Source organism: Glycine soja, chromosome 20 (assembly GCF_004193775.1).
Source record: "Glycine soja cultivar W05 chromosome 20, ASM419377v2, whole genome shotgun sequence".
Classification (NCBI taxonomy): domain Eukaryota; kingdom Viridiplantae; phylum Streptophyta; class Magnoliopsida; order Fabales; family Fabaceae; genus Glycine; species Glycine soja.
In genome coordinates, this window is record NC_041021.1 from 36,160,264 (window position 1) to 36,177,899 (window position 17,636).

The 17,636-nt window shown below is 36.6% G+C and overlaps 3 protein-coding genes and 1 pseudogene across 3 annotated transcripts; 1 reads left to right on the forward strand and 3 right to left on the reverse strand.

Moving 5' to 3' along the window:
* Nucleotides 1–1,217: 1,217 nt before the first annotated feature.
* LOC114402052 (protein MAINTENANCE OF MERISTEMS-like) lies at nt 1,218–3,150 on the reverse strand. The gene is made up of 6 exons (XM_028364594.1): nt 2,842–3,150; nt 2,062–2,721; nt 1,795–1,959; nt 1,563–1,713; nt 1,342–1,478; nt 1,218–1,259 (listed from the first exon to the last, which is right to left on the reverse strand). Exons 1-6 carry the CDS (start codon nt 3,148–3,150, stop codon nt 1,218–1,220), a joined length of 1,464 nt encoding a protein of 487 aa, XP_028220395.1.
* A 3,858-nt stretch (nt 3,151–7,008) lies between these two features.
* On the reverse strand, nt 7,009–8,695 carry LOC114402053 (annotated as a pseudogene).
* A 463-nt stretch (nt 8,696–9,158) lies between these two features.
* Nucleotides 9,159–10,355, forward strand: LOC114403356 (pentatricopeptide repeat-containing protein At4g38150-like). The gene has a single exon (XM_028366274.1). It carries the CDS (start codon nt 9,270–9,272, stop codon nt 10,137–10,139), a length of 870 nt encoding a protein of 289 aa, XP_028222075.1. The 5' UTR covers nt 9,159–9,269; the 3' UTR covers nt 10,140–10,355.
* Nucleotides 10,356–11,081: 726 nt separating this feature from the next.
* Nucleotides 11,082–16,999, reverse strand: LOC114403355 (DEAD-box ATP-dependent RNA helicase 3, chloroplastic-like). Its single transcript, XM_028366273.1, has 10 exons — nt 16,537–16,999; nt 16,323–16,456; nt 15,695–16,109; nt 14,629–14,727; nt 13,856–14,080; nt 12,980–13,357; nt 12,324–12,467; nt 12,099–12,194; nt 11,671–11,936; nt 11,082–11,537 (listed from the first exon to the last, which is right to left on the reverse strand). The coding sequence occupies exons 1-10, from the start codon at nt 16,897–16,899 to the stop codon at nt 11,447–11,449; spliced, it is 2,211 nt and encodes a 736-aa protein (XP_028222074.1). The 5' UTR covers nt 16,900–16,999; the 3' UTR covers nt 11,082–11,446.
* Between the last annotated feature and the right edge of the window lie 637 nt (nt 17,000–17,636).

Sequence of the window (17,636 nt, forward strand, 5' to 3'; positions counted from 1 at the left end):
AAGCAACTTGAATATGAATATAAAGCAATAATAAATAAAGGAGATTAAGGGAAGAGAAAATGCAAACTCAGTTTTATACTGGTTCGGCCACACCCTTGTGCCTACGTCCAGTCCCCAAGCAACCCGCTTGAGAGTTCCACTAACTTGTAAATTCCTTTTACAAGTTCTAAACACACAAGGACAACCCTTCCTTTGTGTTTAGAGATCTTTTACAACAAGAGACTCACAGTCTCTTAATCCCTTAGAGAATGAGAAGAAGAAGAGGAACAAATCTCTCTAGAAAGAGATGGATTTTACAGATTGAACACTCAATTAATTCCTTAATGAATTGCAATTGAATTGGCCAAGGAATTCTTAAGAGGATAAAATGAATTTGCTCTTTGAGAGGATAAACACTTTGTTGTACTGAAAATCTCTGAGCAATTTCGTGTTTAAGTCACATATATATAGACCATTGGTGGTCATGAGTAAAGCCTTTGAAAAGTTGTGACTCTTGAAATTATTTTTCTGAAATTCCTGTCTGGTAATCGATTACAGAAATTGTGTAATCGATTACAGCTTTTAAAATTTGAATTAAAACGTTTACTAACTGCTGGTAATCGATTACCAAAATTGTGTAATCGATTACAGCTTTTAAAATTTCGAATTCAAATTTTTATAGCTGTTATAAAACGTATTTGGCCACTGGTAATCGATTACATCCTCTGGTAATCGATTACCAGAGAGTAAAACCTTTGAAAAACACTTTTTATTTTAAATCACTTGGCCAAACCTTTGCTAATTCAATTAGGAATTCCCTTCCTAATATTCTAGTGATCATCTTGATGTTGTGACTTGTAATCTTGAAGTATTGTCTTGAATTTTAATCTTGAAAAGCCCATTTGCATCAATTGCAACACATCATCATGATCATCATCAAAACATCAAAGCCAATTGCATCTACAAAATGGAATACACAATCAATGGAAATAAATAAAACTAACATTACTAATGAAAATAAATAAAACCAACAATACTCATGAAATGAGTTCATGTACAATATATGTATATACATGGAATATCAATATAAAATATGTACATAAACTACGCCTGATCCGTGCACCGCCTGCGTCTAGACCTAACATATACTAGATGGTCCTGTGTCACACTCCTGGCCAACCTGAGGCATTCTTCGATCACCTCATGTGTCGATGAGCCAGGCGTGACCACCCCTAGACTCAGAGGCGCTCCAACCTCTCAGCAATGTCATCACAAACTTCCTGTTACATACAAAATAAACTGATTACATAAATTATTATGCAAATATTGAGGTAAATGACGTAAATTATTAGTATTACTTACCACTGCATGTCTAGGCTCCTCCGCAGATGTCGACGATGCTCCTGGCTCCGGCATGTGAGGGATATCCGTCTGCGGGGCCTGAGGGACGACTCGGGGCTGTGGGGCGTGACCATGAGGCAGAGGATCTAATGCGTGGCCTGGTGTCATAAAAGGATGGGAGATGCGGAAGAACTAGTCCATGTAGTCACTGGAACACTAGCCTGGCACAACGCACACCTCACCTGTTGGAACGATATGATTCTCGTAGTGCATCCACCTGTCGTGTATATCATCATACAAGACCCATGAATCGACAGGAGGAGTAGGAATGGTCTGCGTGTAGCCAAACTGCCGCACGACCCTCTCCGGTCGGTAATAAACAGCAACAGGCCCCTAGCGCAAGAGACCAGAATAGCATGATCTGACGTGGAAGTCCCGGACCTCCCGGTGCTCCCCATAAGGGATCCAACAGACATCCGGAATTCGGAGTCGGTCCAGGCGTTCCCTGTATGCCGGCGTACGAATGCTCTTCATGGTCTTCTTGGTCGCAATCCACCTACACGCAAGCGGAGAATCCTTGTCGTACTTCTGATCAGCAATGGAGTCCGCGACCGACGGAAAGTGCTCGTAAATCCAGCACTACAGATGTAACATCAAAATTATAAACATTAATAATGAAAGTGTAACAAAATTTAAAGTTGAACATTGTTGAGGCTGAACGAATAAAAACATATTTGTTACCTGCAGCAGTGTGATGTAACCGCCAAGCTGTCGACTGTGGCTCATAGATGCATCGTTCAGCTGGTCGTACATATGCACCAAAGTAGCCACTCCCCAAGCGTACCTCTCCGTCATACTGAGGTCACGAAAGGCCTCCAAGTAGACAACATGGACATTGGTTGCACTCTTGTTAGCAAACAGAGTGCAACCCAAAAGGTGAAGAAGATATGTGCGAGCCGCAACTGTCCAATGACCTGCCTGGCATCGACGCTCATATATATCACGTACCCATTGCAGGCGTACGTACGGTCCACGACACTTGGCTGTCTCATCCCTAGCAGACTCTGGAGAGACCATCAATAAGTCCAACAACATCTGAACCGCATCGTCCACGTGCAAGGGCTCAAAAGCGTGTAATTCGCCAATCACGGGAAGATGGAGAAGCGAGGAGACGTCGTCCAACGTGATGGTGAGCTCTCCCACCGGGAGATGGAAACTAGACGTCTCCCGTTGCCACCACTCCACAAACGCGGACAAAAGTCCCCGATCGCCGGTGTCTACCGAACACGTGATCAGAGGACTTAGTCCTGTACCAGCAACAAGTCCCTCAATGGTAGGGACAGGCCTGCCTAAACTGTGGACCTTCCTCCCATGAGAGGATAGCTTCAATTCAAGATGCTCCTGAATTGAAGTATAAAGGAACGCAAAATTTGTTAAAATCATCATTTAAAGGAAAACTAATTTCAATCATAAAGTATAATTTACAAGTAACTAAAAATAAATAGTATACAGGGTCAACACGGATGGGTCACTCAGACCACCCGGAAATCCCTCATGCTCATCCTCAACAGCTTTTGCGCCTGTGTCCGTAGGAATGTCTACCACAATGTCCTCTACAGCAGCTGGTGCCTCCATCGGGTCATCCTGAACATCTGGCGCAGGGATGACTGACTCATCGTGCGCCACAGTCACAGCGACTCGTTGCCTCCGTGCGGATGTAGTAGGCCGTCGACGCTGCGAAGCATCATCAGAATCATCACGATCTCCTCTGCCCACACCTCTGCCAGTAACCTGACCTAAGGCACGACCTAATCCTCTAGTCCTAACCATGATCTGCAAATGAGTGACGCAAATTCAATCACCGATTTCATTCACTTAAATTTCATTGGTCTAACGCAAATTTCATTGACTGAAAGTCGCGCAAGCTGTCAGGCTTTCATTGATTGTAGGACATGTATGTCAAGAAAGGCATGTCAAGAAAGGCTACACATGTTAGGCTTTTATCGGGTTAGTTTTTATTAAGTACACTATATGATTGAATGGAAATTGATTATGGATCCTAATATTATTGATATTAGATGAACAAAGCCAAAGAAAGAAGAAATCAATCTTCTTGAAATGGAAGCAACTCCATATTGTTTCTTGACGATCCTTTATTCCCTCTTGATCCTTGGGTTTCTGGCTCATGCTTTGTTCATGATCTTATCCTTAGTCTTTATAAATTGTTTGTTCATGCTATTAAATATGTTTTGTACACTTTTCTCACTCATTGGGGGAATATGCTTCTAATACCAAACAAAATAATTTGAAATCAACATGAGTGACTGGTGAAAAGGCTCTCAGTGGTTTGAAATTAACCGAGAACTAGCTCTTAGGATAGTTGAAGACAATACTTACTATCCTAAGCTCAAAGAATTCTGCAAACCACACAAATGTTATGTTGATGAGCACTATTTTCAGACAATGTTAACAATTAATACTCCTCATCTTTTGGCAAATAGAAGTCTCACTTATGTGGACTTGTCAAGCTTTATGCTTATTCATTTGGTTCAACCTATAATTTTTGGAGCAACTAGATAAAGAATGACCGATCAACATTCAAAACAGAAGACAACTTCTCATAGATTATCCCAATAAAAAAGAAAAATCCCTTTCTCAAAGTTATGCTAGCACTTCATACATTAACATCTACTCCTTCTTCCTCTTGGATTTGAACAACATATTCAAAAGTATGGTCTTTGTTAATTAACTAGTGATATTGAAGATGAAGATTCCTTATCTAAACAAATTGATAAAAGCAAAAAAAGAGAAAAAGTAGAAAGATCTTTTAGCCTATCATAGAGAAGCTATGTAGAATTGAAAGAAAAGATGACTAAGTATATCAATGTCAGGACAACCTTCAATAAGAGAGAAGGAATTATATGTGATGGGATAAAGAAAAGTTTAACTATCCACTAAAAAAAGAAAGAATGAGAGTTTAGAAAAGTCTCAACAGTTTGGGTGAAATTGCTAGATAGGTGTGACATTATATATTATAGTAAAATGTCATGAGAAATCTATCGAAATTCATTCTAAGTGACATTTATCTATCGAAGATTTTTTTAGAATACCACCAAATTTTGTTACATTCCTACAAAATTATGATAGTGATGATTGAATATCACAAGATTTATTTATATTATTTAAAAATATTGATTGAATACCATAATATTTTATCAAATAAAGCCTTTTAAAATATTAATTCATGCTGCTATTGTATGGTTTTTATTTGGCTCTCAAGTGACAAAGGTCATAAACTTGTTCATGTCCTCATGAGCTTGAGGCACAAGACTTCTCAACTAATTGAACTATAAAAAAAGCATATCTATGGTTTTTCTATTTTGAAGCCTTATAATAGCATGAAATTGTCAGAAAATGACAATTTGTGGTGGCTTTAAAAATTTTAAGAGCTCAATTACAAATATTTTACAAGATCAACGACACAATTACTATTTTTTTAGTTTAGGGACCTAAATTAAAAACTCCTAAATAGTTGAGGGAATTAAATTAACCTTGAATGAACAGAAACAGGCAATTTTTCACATGGATATGTAAATAAAAACACCAAAATTCCTAATTAAAATGAAGCTGTGACTTTTACGGATCACCTGATCCGTAAACTATTTTTTAGTAGTTTACGGATCACATGATCCGTAAAAAGCACAACAGCTTCCCGATAGCGGTTTCCGCCATCGCTGGCAACAATGGTGGAAAAAAAAAGGTTCACGGCGCTTACCTCGACTATGGACGGTCACGAAGCTCCCTCGACGGTGGACGGCGAAGACGAAGCAGAAACGCGAAGAAGAAGCACCACGACACGCGAAGAAGAAGCAGAAGAATGGCGACAATGGCAGCAATGGCTTGGGAGGCGAAACGCGAAGTTCACTTGGGAGGTCCGAGGAGGTTCACGACAACAATCACGACAAGAATGAAGAAGACGCAGAAAATGCAGAAGAATGAAGAAGCACAAAGGTTCGAGGAAGAAGAAGCATGCGGCGCGGGAGAGAGAGAGGCGAGAGTTATTTTTTTTAAAAAAAATGCTGAGGGGCTAAAAGGTCTTTTCCCAACAATTGCTGGGTGCACCTAGCAGCACTCATAAATTCATCAACGTACATAACTCGCATATTCGACGGGTCAATGGACAAGTTGAGTTAAGTTGTCTCGTTGGACTGATCATATTTTTTTTTGGACATAATGTTCTGCAAACTAATAATTTCAGGATGACAGTTAAATATATAAATGTTTTGGTTAAATTTTTTCTATTGCAATTCTTGTATTTTGTATTTCCAATGATTTGGTTTTTTATTTATAAAAAAGTGGGAGAATTGTAACTTAGTTTTGTACAAATTTTTTACGATGACACGATATTTTTTACCACACTCGTATGATAAATTATTCGGAATATATTATTTTGGTTAAAAGAAAAAAAATTATACTATTTTTATTTTAATGAATTATATTTTTCTCCCATGAGGTTTAAGAAAATTACACACGTGTTTCCTCCTCTTGCAAAATCCTACATGTATCTCGTAAGGTTTAAGAAAATTACACTTATTGTGTATTTTTAAAATCTATACAAACCCCCTAAATGTCGTCTAAACATTTGATAATAATAAATCACGTGCATTGACAATTTTAATTAAAAAAGGATAAAATATATTTTCCGTCCTTATAAATATGAAAATGATCGAAATCCGTCAATGTAATTTTTTTTTCTATTTTTCATACTCGCAAAATTTAAATTTGTTATTTTTTTTTGTTTGAAGCTAGGTTCCGGTGTATCCGAACCTATATGTATGTTATTGTAGGAAGTATTAGATTTTTCAATTTTTTTACATCATTTGTTAGCCTTTTTTTAATCAAAGTTGTCAGCACACATGACTTGCTATTATCAAATGCTTAAATGATATTTAGAGAATTTGTGTATGTTTTAAAAATAAAAGAAAGACATGTTTAATTTTCTTAAACCTTAGGAGACATATGTAATTTCCTTGAACTTCATAAGAGACATGTGTATTCTTTTCAAAACTAGAGAAAAGAGAAGTATGCCAAATTTACTTTTTGGTTAAATTATTCATTTGCTCCTTATAATTTTACAATTTCTACATTTTAGTCCCTATAGTTTAAAAGTGATTTTTTAGTCCCTATAGTTTATATTTTAATTATCTTTTAGTCCCTATAGTTTAAAAGTGATCTTTTTAGTCCTTATAATTTATATTTTAATTTTCTTTTAGTCCCTATAGTTTGAAATTGATCTTTTTAGTCCATATAATCTATATTTTAATTACCTTTTATTTTTTACTACAAAATACAAATTACTTATAAATTATCAATTTTTTTTTATTACAAATGATCTTGTGATAAATTAGTTACGAATTACTTGTTAATATTTTTATAGTTAATTGTAATTGATAATATTACTTTTTATGGTAAGGACTAAAAGAGAATTAAAATACAGTAGAAACTCTTTAAATTAATACTTGGTAAATTAATAAACTCTCTAAAATAATAAATTTGTCCGGTCCCGACTTGGGCCAATGTAAAAAATTGAAAAACTCGATAAAATAATAAGATAATAATTTTTCGTTTATAATTTTCGGTCCCAAGAAAATCATAAATTAATAATTCATAGAAACTAAAAAAAAATAATTACACTCTATTGAAATATGATTCAATAGTTGTCTGTTTTCTTTAAAATTCAAGTCTATTTGGAGCTCATCTCTAACTTTTCTTATTGCATCCAATAGCTCAGGTGTTGTATTTTTGTATTGTATCATAAAGTTGTGAAGAGTGTTCGATGCCATAAGTGCTTCCTTTCGTGTAACAGGCTCCAAAGACTCCGTATCATCTTCGCCATCATCCTCTGCATTGTTCTCAATGATAGTACCCACAATATCTTCTAAACTCTGAACCTCCGAACATGCTTCATTTTCACCTGGGTAGTTCATTAGATTGTCGATATCCATCTTATTACGATAGCCACATTGATTGATCATAGTCTCGAGGTCTTGAGTTTCTTCATCAAAAGTGAATTCATCCAAATTTCTTGCAACGTCACTAGCTGAACGAATTTTACAGTGTCGAAAGGAATTTATTATTGTTTCTTTTTGAACGTCTATCGTCCAAGCTGGGATTGCCAAATTGATAGCATCAAGGACATTTATCTTCCCTGGATCAGATTGTCCCACCTCATAACCTTCCAATATTTTGCGGTAAAACCTTCTGCGGTAATGCATCTTGAAAGCTCTTATTATCCCAGCATCGCAAGGTTGAATCTTTGATGTCATCTTGGGTGGCAAGAATAACAACTCAACGTTTCTTAGCCCTTCAATATTTCTTGGATGTGTTGGACAATTATCCACCACAAGTAGAACTTTTCTACCATGCATCATTTGGTCAAATGAATGAACATATTCATCAAAAAGCACACTAGTCATCCATGCTTTTTTGTTAGCTCGATACTGACAATCCAAGCTATTCATGTTGACATTCTTGAAGCAACGAGGCTTTGCATATTTCCCAATAATCCATAGAGGGATTTTTTCAGAGCCATCTTCATTGCAACAAATAAGTACCGTCAACCTTTCTTTATCTTGTTTTCTTCCTTCAAGTTGTTTTGTTGCCAGTGAATGATCAGCTTGTAACCTATAAAACAACCCAGTTTCATCCATATTGAAAACATCTTTCATAGGGAACTGATCAATTTTCTCCCGAATCGATACCAATTTCTGCTCCATGTCTTGTACATCAAGATACCCACTCTCGCCAAAACGACGAAATGACTTTATGCCATGTCGGTGCTTGAATTTCCCAAGCCATCCTATAGAGAAGTTAAAATCTGAATCATCATGAGGGTACACGAGTTTCATTGTATCTCTTGCCTTCTGCAAAATTAATTCTCCTGTGATATTCACACGTTCTTGATGCTGGAAAAACCACTCATAAACAACCTTCTCCATGTCAGGATATTTTGCTGGTTTGTGTCTTTTGATCTCTGCTCTTCCCTTTTCTATTTCAGCAGAGAGATAGTCATCTGACCGCTTAAGTGTGTTTGATATTGTTCCTTGACTAACTTTCAACTCAAATTTTCCCTCAAGCCATCTCTGCAAGTCTTTTTGTGTGCTTGCAGGATTATCTTTCTTGTACTCGCACAACTTCTTACGTATTTGATCTGACATAGTTGATTTTGCAACACCTTTTAGATGAGAAGTCATCTTGTGAGATATGATTTGAATACTCTAACACATTCATGTAATTTATATATGTCAAACTTGCTTAAGAATATATTGAACACATTTGTTTCTCTTGTTTACATTTACTGTACTTCAAAAGTCATTATTGATTTTCAATGCATATGAACACAATAGTTACTAATTTACGTTGAGTCCCAAGGTTCGCGGCAACGTAATTCTAAGAGGCATAGATTAATTTGTTTTTTTGTTTGGTATGTACAGTATAATTACTTAAAAACTCTTTAAATTAATAATTATTAATTTATCGATAAATTAATAATTCTCTAAATTAATAAATTTCTTCTATCCTGACATTATTAATTTATAGAGTTTTAACTGTATAAAGTATAAGAATAAAAAAACCACTTTCAAATTATATGAACTACAAAAAAATTAAAGTACAAAAACTAAAATAAAATTAAAATATAAATTATAAAAATTAAAAAAAAAATCATTTTAAAACTATAAAAATTAAGAAGGAAAACTACAGACCACATGAGTAATTAAATCTTACTTTTTTTTATATATTTTGGTATAAAAGCTGCTGTATTTGAAGAGTTACGTTATGCAAGCCAATTCGCCGTCCAAATATTCTAGAAGGCTTTCCAACACGAGTAAAGTGAGTGATCGAGTGAGACTTTTTTCTTGCACAAGTCTCTGAGAATAGAATAGAAGAGAATGGCTTTGTTTGGCAGAGGCACAGTTGCAGCAATACGTCGTAGCGCTTTAATTTTCACCTCCAACTCTAATAAGAGCTTATTCCGCAGCCACCCATTTTCCGCACCCATTTCTCTCAACGTTTCAAACTCCAACGCGATTCATCGGCACTTCAGTTCCACCAAGAAGCCCGTGGACACCAAGGTCAACTTCTCCCTCTCCGACACAGACGACGAAGACAACAAAGAAAACGGCACGAGCAAGAAGGCAGTGCCACCCCCTTACGATCCCTTCAGCAAGAAGCCCGCAGTAGAAGATCCCTCCTCGGACCCAAAGGACCTGCAACAGATATTCCACAACATGAGAACCGGCGACGGCTTATTCAGCCACGCAGTCAAGATGTTCGACGCATTGTCCAAAGAGGGTCTCACCCACGAAGCCCTGGAGCTCTTCGCCCAGATCAAGGACAAGGGCCACATGCCCGACGTGGTGGCCCACACCGCCGTCCTCGAGGCCTACGCCAACGCCGCTCAGCCAAAAGAGGCTCTCAAGGTTTACATGCGCATGTTGGCTTCTGGGGTCTCTCCCAATGCTTACACCTATGCGGTTCTTATCAAGGGTCTTGCTGCTGCTGCTGATGTTAAGTTTGTGAAGGAAGCTAGTAAGTACGTTTTGGAGATGATGGATAAGGGAATGAAACCTAATGTGCAGACTTATGCTTGTGTGTTTGAGGGGTTGGTGAGGGAGGAGAAGCTTGATGAGGCTGCACGCTTGTTGGAGCAGATGAAGGGTAAGGGGTTTGTTCCTGACGAGAAGGCTGTGAGGGAGGTTCTAGCCAGTAAAAGAGGGCCTGTCTTTAGAAATGTTATCGACGTTCTTTTTGGTAAGTAGTGAAAACTCACTCGTCATCGGTTGTAAAATTAGGTGAGGCATACATAATTTCGCCAACAAATCAAGATCCTTGTTTTTGCTTTCATTTTACTTTTATCCATTGTATTTGCATTGCAACATGCACTGCAACATTTCCAATTGCAAATCAAACAAGCACTAACAGAGATGGTTTGGAATTAGATTGACATGAGCATTTTGTTGTCTTCGGTTTTATATGCATGGTATTTGTTTGTTACATATTTCAGTTTGGTATGAATGGGGATGGTGAATTAGTAATGCTAGGCACTGATATCAAAATAAGGAAAATTATGACTAATGACTAATTTGTATTATTGTAATATCATGTGCAAATTAGGAGTGTCAAACTGAATTCAAATCCGGTGAGCCAACCTAGCTCACCATGGGTTTGGGTCAGACTAGGCAAATAAAAAACAAAACTTTCAATAGTAGAAAATGAACCCGACTCTCTCAATCTGTGTGCTAGGTGAGTTTAAATCGAATTGACCCACTTAACCCACTTACATTTAAAAAAATATAATAATAATAATAATAATACCCCCATCCATCATTTCTCAAAATCATAAATCCCCTAATCCAACAAACGAGCACAGTCATCCTTGGTTCACCACTGCTGCACCACAGCAACTCACGCTCTTGGCTTGTGCTCGCACGACTAACGACCCTCTTGGCTCTTGTGCGCGCTGCTCCGTACTCACTAGTTGGTGACTTCCTCGTCATTTTTAAAATTTTATTATTTAGGATTTTTATTATAAAAAATTTGGTGAGCCAATCCACCAATCCACGGTGGGTTTAGGGCCGGACTGGAAAAAACATGACTCATTTAAAAGTAAGCTGGACCAATTCATCCTGTTTAAGTCTCAACCCGTACTAGACCAATCATGTGAGTCGGACTGGCCCCTTTTGACACCTTTGATGCAAATGGAAACACATATAAGGCTATTAGCCTATTCTGCCATTTTCATAAAACATACAGGGTAAAGAAACATGATTGTTAAGCTGACAAAACAGCATCGTATAGTTACTGTTCTTGCAAAAAAAAAATACTATCTTGAATCCGCAATGTAAATGATAAATAAAAAAATTACAACAAGGGTAAAGAAAAACAAAATCCTAAGACAGAAGGGGGAGACCTCTATAGAATACTATAAAAACAAGAGATATGTAACGTAGCATCGATTCTGTAATTCTTTCGGGGTAGCATCTTTCAATTTCTTGAACACATTAGGGCATCACCAGTGGGAGCTCAATTCTTGGACTAGGTGGTGCCAAAGCGGACAATGTCAAAACTAGAAAAAGACTCGTTTTTTGGTGGTACAATCTGATGCCCGATGGCCAGGTTTTCCACAATTAAAGCAGGCCCCTCCATGCCCGCCGCTTCTGCAATGCACATTCAGACATGGTTAAGTTATTACATACACCTAAATATTACATTACATAGATGAACCTTATTATATCTTGAACAGGAAAAACTTAACAAACATAAGTAAAACAGTTACTATAAGTCTATAACCTGTTGGATGATGAAAACCTGCTTGATCTACTACTGCCTCCAATTAGCCAGTCATCCCCGCTGCTTTTACCCATTCGAAACTTGTTGCCAGATCTGAAACTTCTACCACCTTGTCCAAACTCATCATCAGAGTCTTGGCCTCCTTCCCATCCTCGTGAACTTCTAAAACCTCTCTGATCCCTAGAACCTCTTCGGTTACTTCGATCTCTGTCAGAAAACTTCCCATAGAAATCACTTGCAGGTTCATCATCTTGCAAAGGAGGTAACTGCCGATGCAAATTAAAATGTGAATTCACATTTGTCAAATTATTAATCCAATAAACTGATACCAAAATATGGTTGGTATTTTAGTAGGGGGATAAAAAAGGCAGACACACAAATGATAAAGAATTAGAAAACAAGAGCATTACCAAAACTTTGTAATTTACCTTAGTGATTTTGGAAATAGTGTTTCCAGATGGCAGATCCTTAGTGAGTAACTCTTTAGCTATTTCCTCTGGAAGATCAAAAACAGCTCCTTGAACCTGATACAGGCAGTACCAACATTGGAATAAATTGAACAGTGTGGTGATTATCTTAATAATACTGAAGTTCCTGACAAGAATCTAGCACAACAGAAATAAATAATAATACTCAGCTACAAAGTTACAAACCCTCTCATCTGCAATTAAATGTATTTTTCCAACTTCATCAGCAGCTGGAGAATAAACATCTGAAAGAAACCCAGTGACAGATCTTGCAGAAAAATATCTTGCAGAAGTATCTGGATCTCGAGTCAGTTGCAATGTAGTCCATCCCTACAACACCAGGGTTTTAATGAGCTAACAAGATAGCACGTGCAAAAACAGCATTTATGTATAAGATCAACTATGAGCTATGAGAGAAATAAATAAATAAAAACTAATTAATTTAGAAGCAACCTTGTCAAAAAAATTTAGAGTAATTTCAACTTAAAAACTAATAACTACTAGCTTTTCAAAATATTAACCGAGTAGCAAACATAAAATATCAAAACCAAACATACCAAGTTATCTGGTTTTGAGTTTGGAAAACACCTAATAGAGTTGAGTGAATTTATATAATTTAATAATTATATTGCAATTGCTATTCTGCCAGGGCAATATTTAGATTTTTATTGTGCTGAACAGATTTTCTACTAGATGCAGATGGCACATCCTTTACATACTTCTAATTGAGATATAAACCATTATGTATAGTATCATCCGGAAGGAATATGGGGAACCAATAAATCCTTTAAAAAATTTCAAAACTTGATAACTTAATTTGAAAGTATAAGCTTCTCTGATACCTGTTCATGATTGATAAGAGACCGGCAAGAAGGAGGTTGAGAGAATCCACTCATCTGTGCTAGAGCAGCTGCAAGGGCCCTTGCACCTTGTTCTTCAACCAGTTTTTGTGCAGTTGCAATGAAAAAATCAACAGACTCAGGATGAACTCTATTAAGTGTAGCAACAACTTGCTCAGCAGATGACTCCAAGATCTCTTCCATAGCTGGTGGACTAACAAATTCAAATTTGCAGCCTACATCACGCTCAAGGGATCTAACTGTTCTCCTCTGGCTACTGGTGTACATCAGAATGGCAGTACCCTCTTTTCCTGCACGCCCAGTACGACCAGAACGATGTACAAAAGTCTCAGCATCATTGGGAAGTTCATAATGTATAACCTGAAGAAATCAATGTAACACCAACAAGCTTCTCAATATGTTGAACAGACAGCAATTCAGTATTTGTATTTGACCAAAGCATAAAAACCTTATGATTCAAATATAGATCTTAAACTTCTGGCGAAAAACAGAATTGAAATGAGTCAAAAGTAGTGGAAAGTTCTCCTTATATAAAAAAAACTAATCAAAATTATTAAAGGCAACCCAAACTTAAGAATTGAAAAATCCTAATCCCAAGTAGGCAATAAAGTCCTAATCCAACATAGGGATAAGATATCTCAAGACTCAAACTTCTAGATCTTCAATAAAAAATCCTAATATCCAAATTACGATAATCCAAGTGATTGAGTTGATTACTTCAAGTTCAGACTCAGTTGACATTAAATATAACACGAACAATAAAAAAAAAATGCTAGAATTTCAAGAAAATTCTTATAAAATCAAAACTGGAAAAGGAATGTTTATATGTTGACCGGAAATCATCATTTTTTAACTTACCAAATCAACATTGGGAATATCAAGTCCACGAGCTGCAACATCAGTGGCAACAAGCACTGTGAATTTCCCTTGCCGAAAACCATTCAATGTTCTCTCTCTCTGATGCTGAGATATATCACCATGCAGTGCTTCGGAAGCTATACTACTTGTTAATGCCATTGATACTTCATCAGCATCCTTTTTTTTCTGCGTAAAAACAATAGTCTTCCCACCCTTTGCATAAACCTAAACGGCATAATAAAATTCAGTGAAATAATTGAACTGTCCACCCTTATCTACAAGAGTAACTTAAAAGTAATTTGCAAACATAAAACTAACTAACTTACTAACTAACTAACTAACTATACATACATACATATATATATATATATATATATATATATATATATATATATATACATTAAATTTGCAACAGCAACAGGAGTCTCAATTTTCACAGCCATAAGTTTGTGTCTTGAGTATTCCACGTGTTACATCTCAATATGAGAATAAAGATAAATAACTTGCTTGCTCAGTATGCATGAATAATTAAAGGTAGAGTTTCTTTAAACAGTAACCTGCTTCCTTCAATCATCTAAAAAAAATGATACATTTTTATTGTATTATTGTTTTAATGGATATTTTTTATTACCACATATAATAACAACATTAATATAATTCCTCATACCTATTACCTACTAAAAACATCCTCAGAATCAGATTCCAGAAAAATACAAACTATAGAAATTACCAAATATCGAGCTAAGATTGTAAAAACATAACTGCAAACTTACAGTTATAAGATCAGAAAGAACTGTCCGTTTTGAAGTGGCAGTCGCTGATAAAGCATAAAGTTTGATCCCTTCAGCAAGCTTCTCTTCTTGTTCACCAACCTTGTTTAGAAGAAAAGGAAAAAACATCATAACCAATTTCCTGGGATTAAAATACATCATAAAATGATTTAATTTCATTCTACAATAACTTCAACATTATTAGTAAGCACAATTGAATCTGTTTGCTAGAAATAATCAGAAGAAAATGAGAATAAGGGACAGTTCTAGTGGAAATTCATTCATGCTTTCCCTTCTTTTCTCTCCAAATCCATTATACCAAACAAACAACAAGATGCTTCCAAACAAATGAAAAAGGGTTATGAAGAAGACTTGCATTAATGATGTTAACTAGATTATTTATAACTCAGTGTAGCTATGACTTATGATTAGTTTTTCACCACACAAAAAATGCCAAGTAATAAGTCAGTAACAAGCTAAGGAATAATGATTATGCTAAGACATGCAGTCAACACAAGAGCCTTTATTTTCAAGTAATTCCAGTCATCCAGGTGAGTTTTAGTGTTTTACATCAATAAGCATCAAATAGCAGGGGTAGCTACACCTACACCTACAAAACTTTATAGTCAACACAAAAATTGGAATGCAAATTGTAAATAACTAAATATCAAATAAATGAGAATAATACTTGTGAATACAATGCATGTCTTCTCTTTGAACAATATTTCAACTCCTTTTTCTAAAAGCATCCTCACTCACTACCAAAGCAGACACTGTTTTATAGCCTCTTTTGGTCACAATCCATTATATCACACAGAACCTGTTTTAAACCACAGCACCACTTCTTACTGATAGGAAGTGTAAGATGAGCATGTTACCCACTAAATTTGCCTCGTGCTAGACAATGAGAATATTGCTAACACAATTATCATACTCTAATCTACACTTTCATTCCATAAGCAGGCAAGTACTTAGTCAACAATACTCTGCACATTCAGAGGGAATAGAAGCCAAACCAAAAATGTAACAAAAGAATTTACCAAATAAAAAATGTAACAAAAGAATTTACCAAATCAATCGTCAAAGGGTTATTCAAATACTTTCTTGACAGTTTCTTCACCCAACCAGGCATGGTCGCAGAAAAAAGTATGGTCTGGCGCTGAGCTGGGACCTTATCTAAAATGACCTCCACATCCTCCTCAAACCCAACAGCAAGCATCCGATCAGCTTCATCAAGCACCAAATACTGAACCTCACTCAGTTTAAGGCTGTTTCCATTCACCAGGTCAATTATCCTACCCGGCGTTCCAACCACCACATCAACACCGTGGGAAAGCGCACCCTGCTGTGTTACATAAGAAACACCACCATAAACACAAACTGTTTTGAGATAAGGTGCAGATTCTTGTATCTCTTTCTCGACTTGCTTTGCTAACTCCCTGGTAGGTGCAAGGACCAATGCTTTAGGAAGCCTCCCAGACCTCCTTCAATAATTAAAAATAAACAAATCAATATATGAAGCAAACAATACGAAGGTTTTTTTTTATAGGCAAATGTTAATGGTTAGTTTTTGTTGGTGGGAAGGAAGGATCGAACCCGCGACCTTTTCCTCCTTCCTTTCTTTAATAACCACCCAACGAACCTTATATCTCCTACAATACTAAGATTAATGTGCATAAATATGAAACAATGTGGACCTGTGAGAACTTTGTTCATCATCATCAGTGAGGCCCTTAAGAATTGGAATTCCGAATGCTAATGTCTTGCCAGTTCCGGTCTTTGCACGAGCAATGATATCTTTACCTTCTAGTGCAGGCACTAACACAGCTCTCTAATCACCCAAAAGAAAAAGTATTTACATTTGTGGAAGTTGAAAATGAAAAATGAAAAATAAAATAAGAGTAAAGATACCTGAATGGGGAAAAGACTGGTGATCCCACGTTGTTGTAGGGAGTGAACGAGGGGCGAAGGTAAACCCAACTTGGAAATGTCGAGTTCGTGGTCGCTCACATTGGTGTCAGGTTCGTAGTCATAGCCAAATTGGTTGCTATTACTAGCGTCGTCTAAAGTTAAACCCTTGAAGGGTTGTTCTGTGAGAATGGATGAGGTGGGGGTGGCAATGGCGGAAGGAAGGGAAGAGAGTGTGGCGTTACGGTTACGGGGAAGGGTGTTGAAGAAAACAGAGGTGGTTGTGGCGGTTGGTCTTCTGAGGAGTTGAAAAGAGGGGTTTTTGCATATGGAGATGGAAGAAGAGATACCTACGGTGGAAGCCATTGGGAGGAAATGAAAGTAGAAGCGGCGAGGGGATAAGGCCACGCACGCACCTTTCTGCCTCTGAACGTAAAGCCTTTTAACCTCCCTTCTGTGCTGCGTGTCATTGTGTCAGTGAATGTGTGCAAGATACTTGAATTTCAACTCGGATCTTTTCGGGGTCCTGTCTGCAATACAATTTTAATGGCTAAAACATTTATAAATCTATTTTTAATAAATTTTACTAATGATCTTGTAATCTGTAATTAATACTCCAGCATGTACCAGATAATAAAGGACTTAGATTAATTTATAGTGCACAACTTTATCTTTGATCCTCCCCATCAGAATTTCCTATCTATGTCTCTGGCAACTGCCATCTTCATTCTGGTGGCAATGATAACAAAGGAATAATGTGACGAAAAACTGCAATTCCATAGAAAGGTAAGGTGTTCGCAGTAGAAGGGAAGCCCAACACAATTGTCACAACTAAGGAAAGCTAGATCTTAATGTAAAGAAACTATATGACAATTTTGAAGAAGAACATCATAATATATTTTATCTTCATCATCAAACAATGAATTAAAATAGTCATTGGATTCAAAATAAGTTTTTATCTCAACTTTATCATTTATCTGTCATCTGTCATACCCTAATTTCGTCCGGTTATTATCGTTCGTTGATCTTTTGATCCTTACTAGTTGACTTATGGTGTTGAACGCTAGTTACAATATAAAGCAAGGAACCATTTAGTGTTTCGA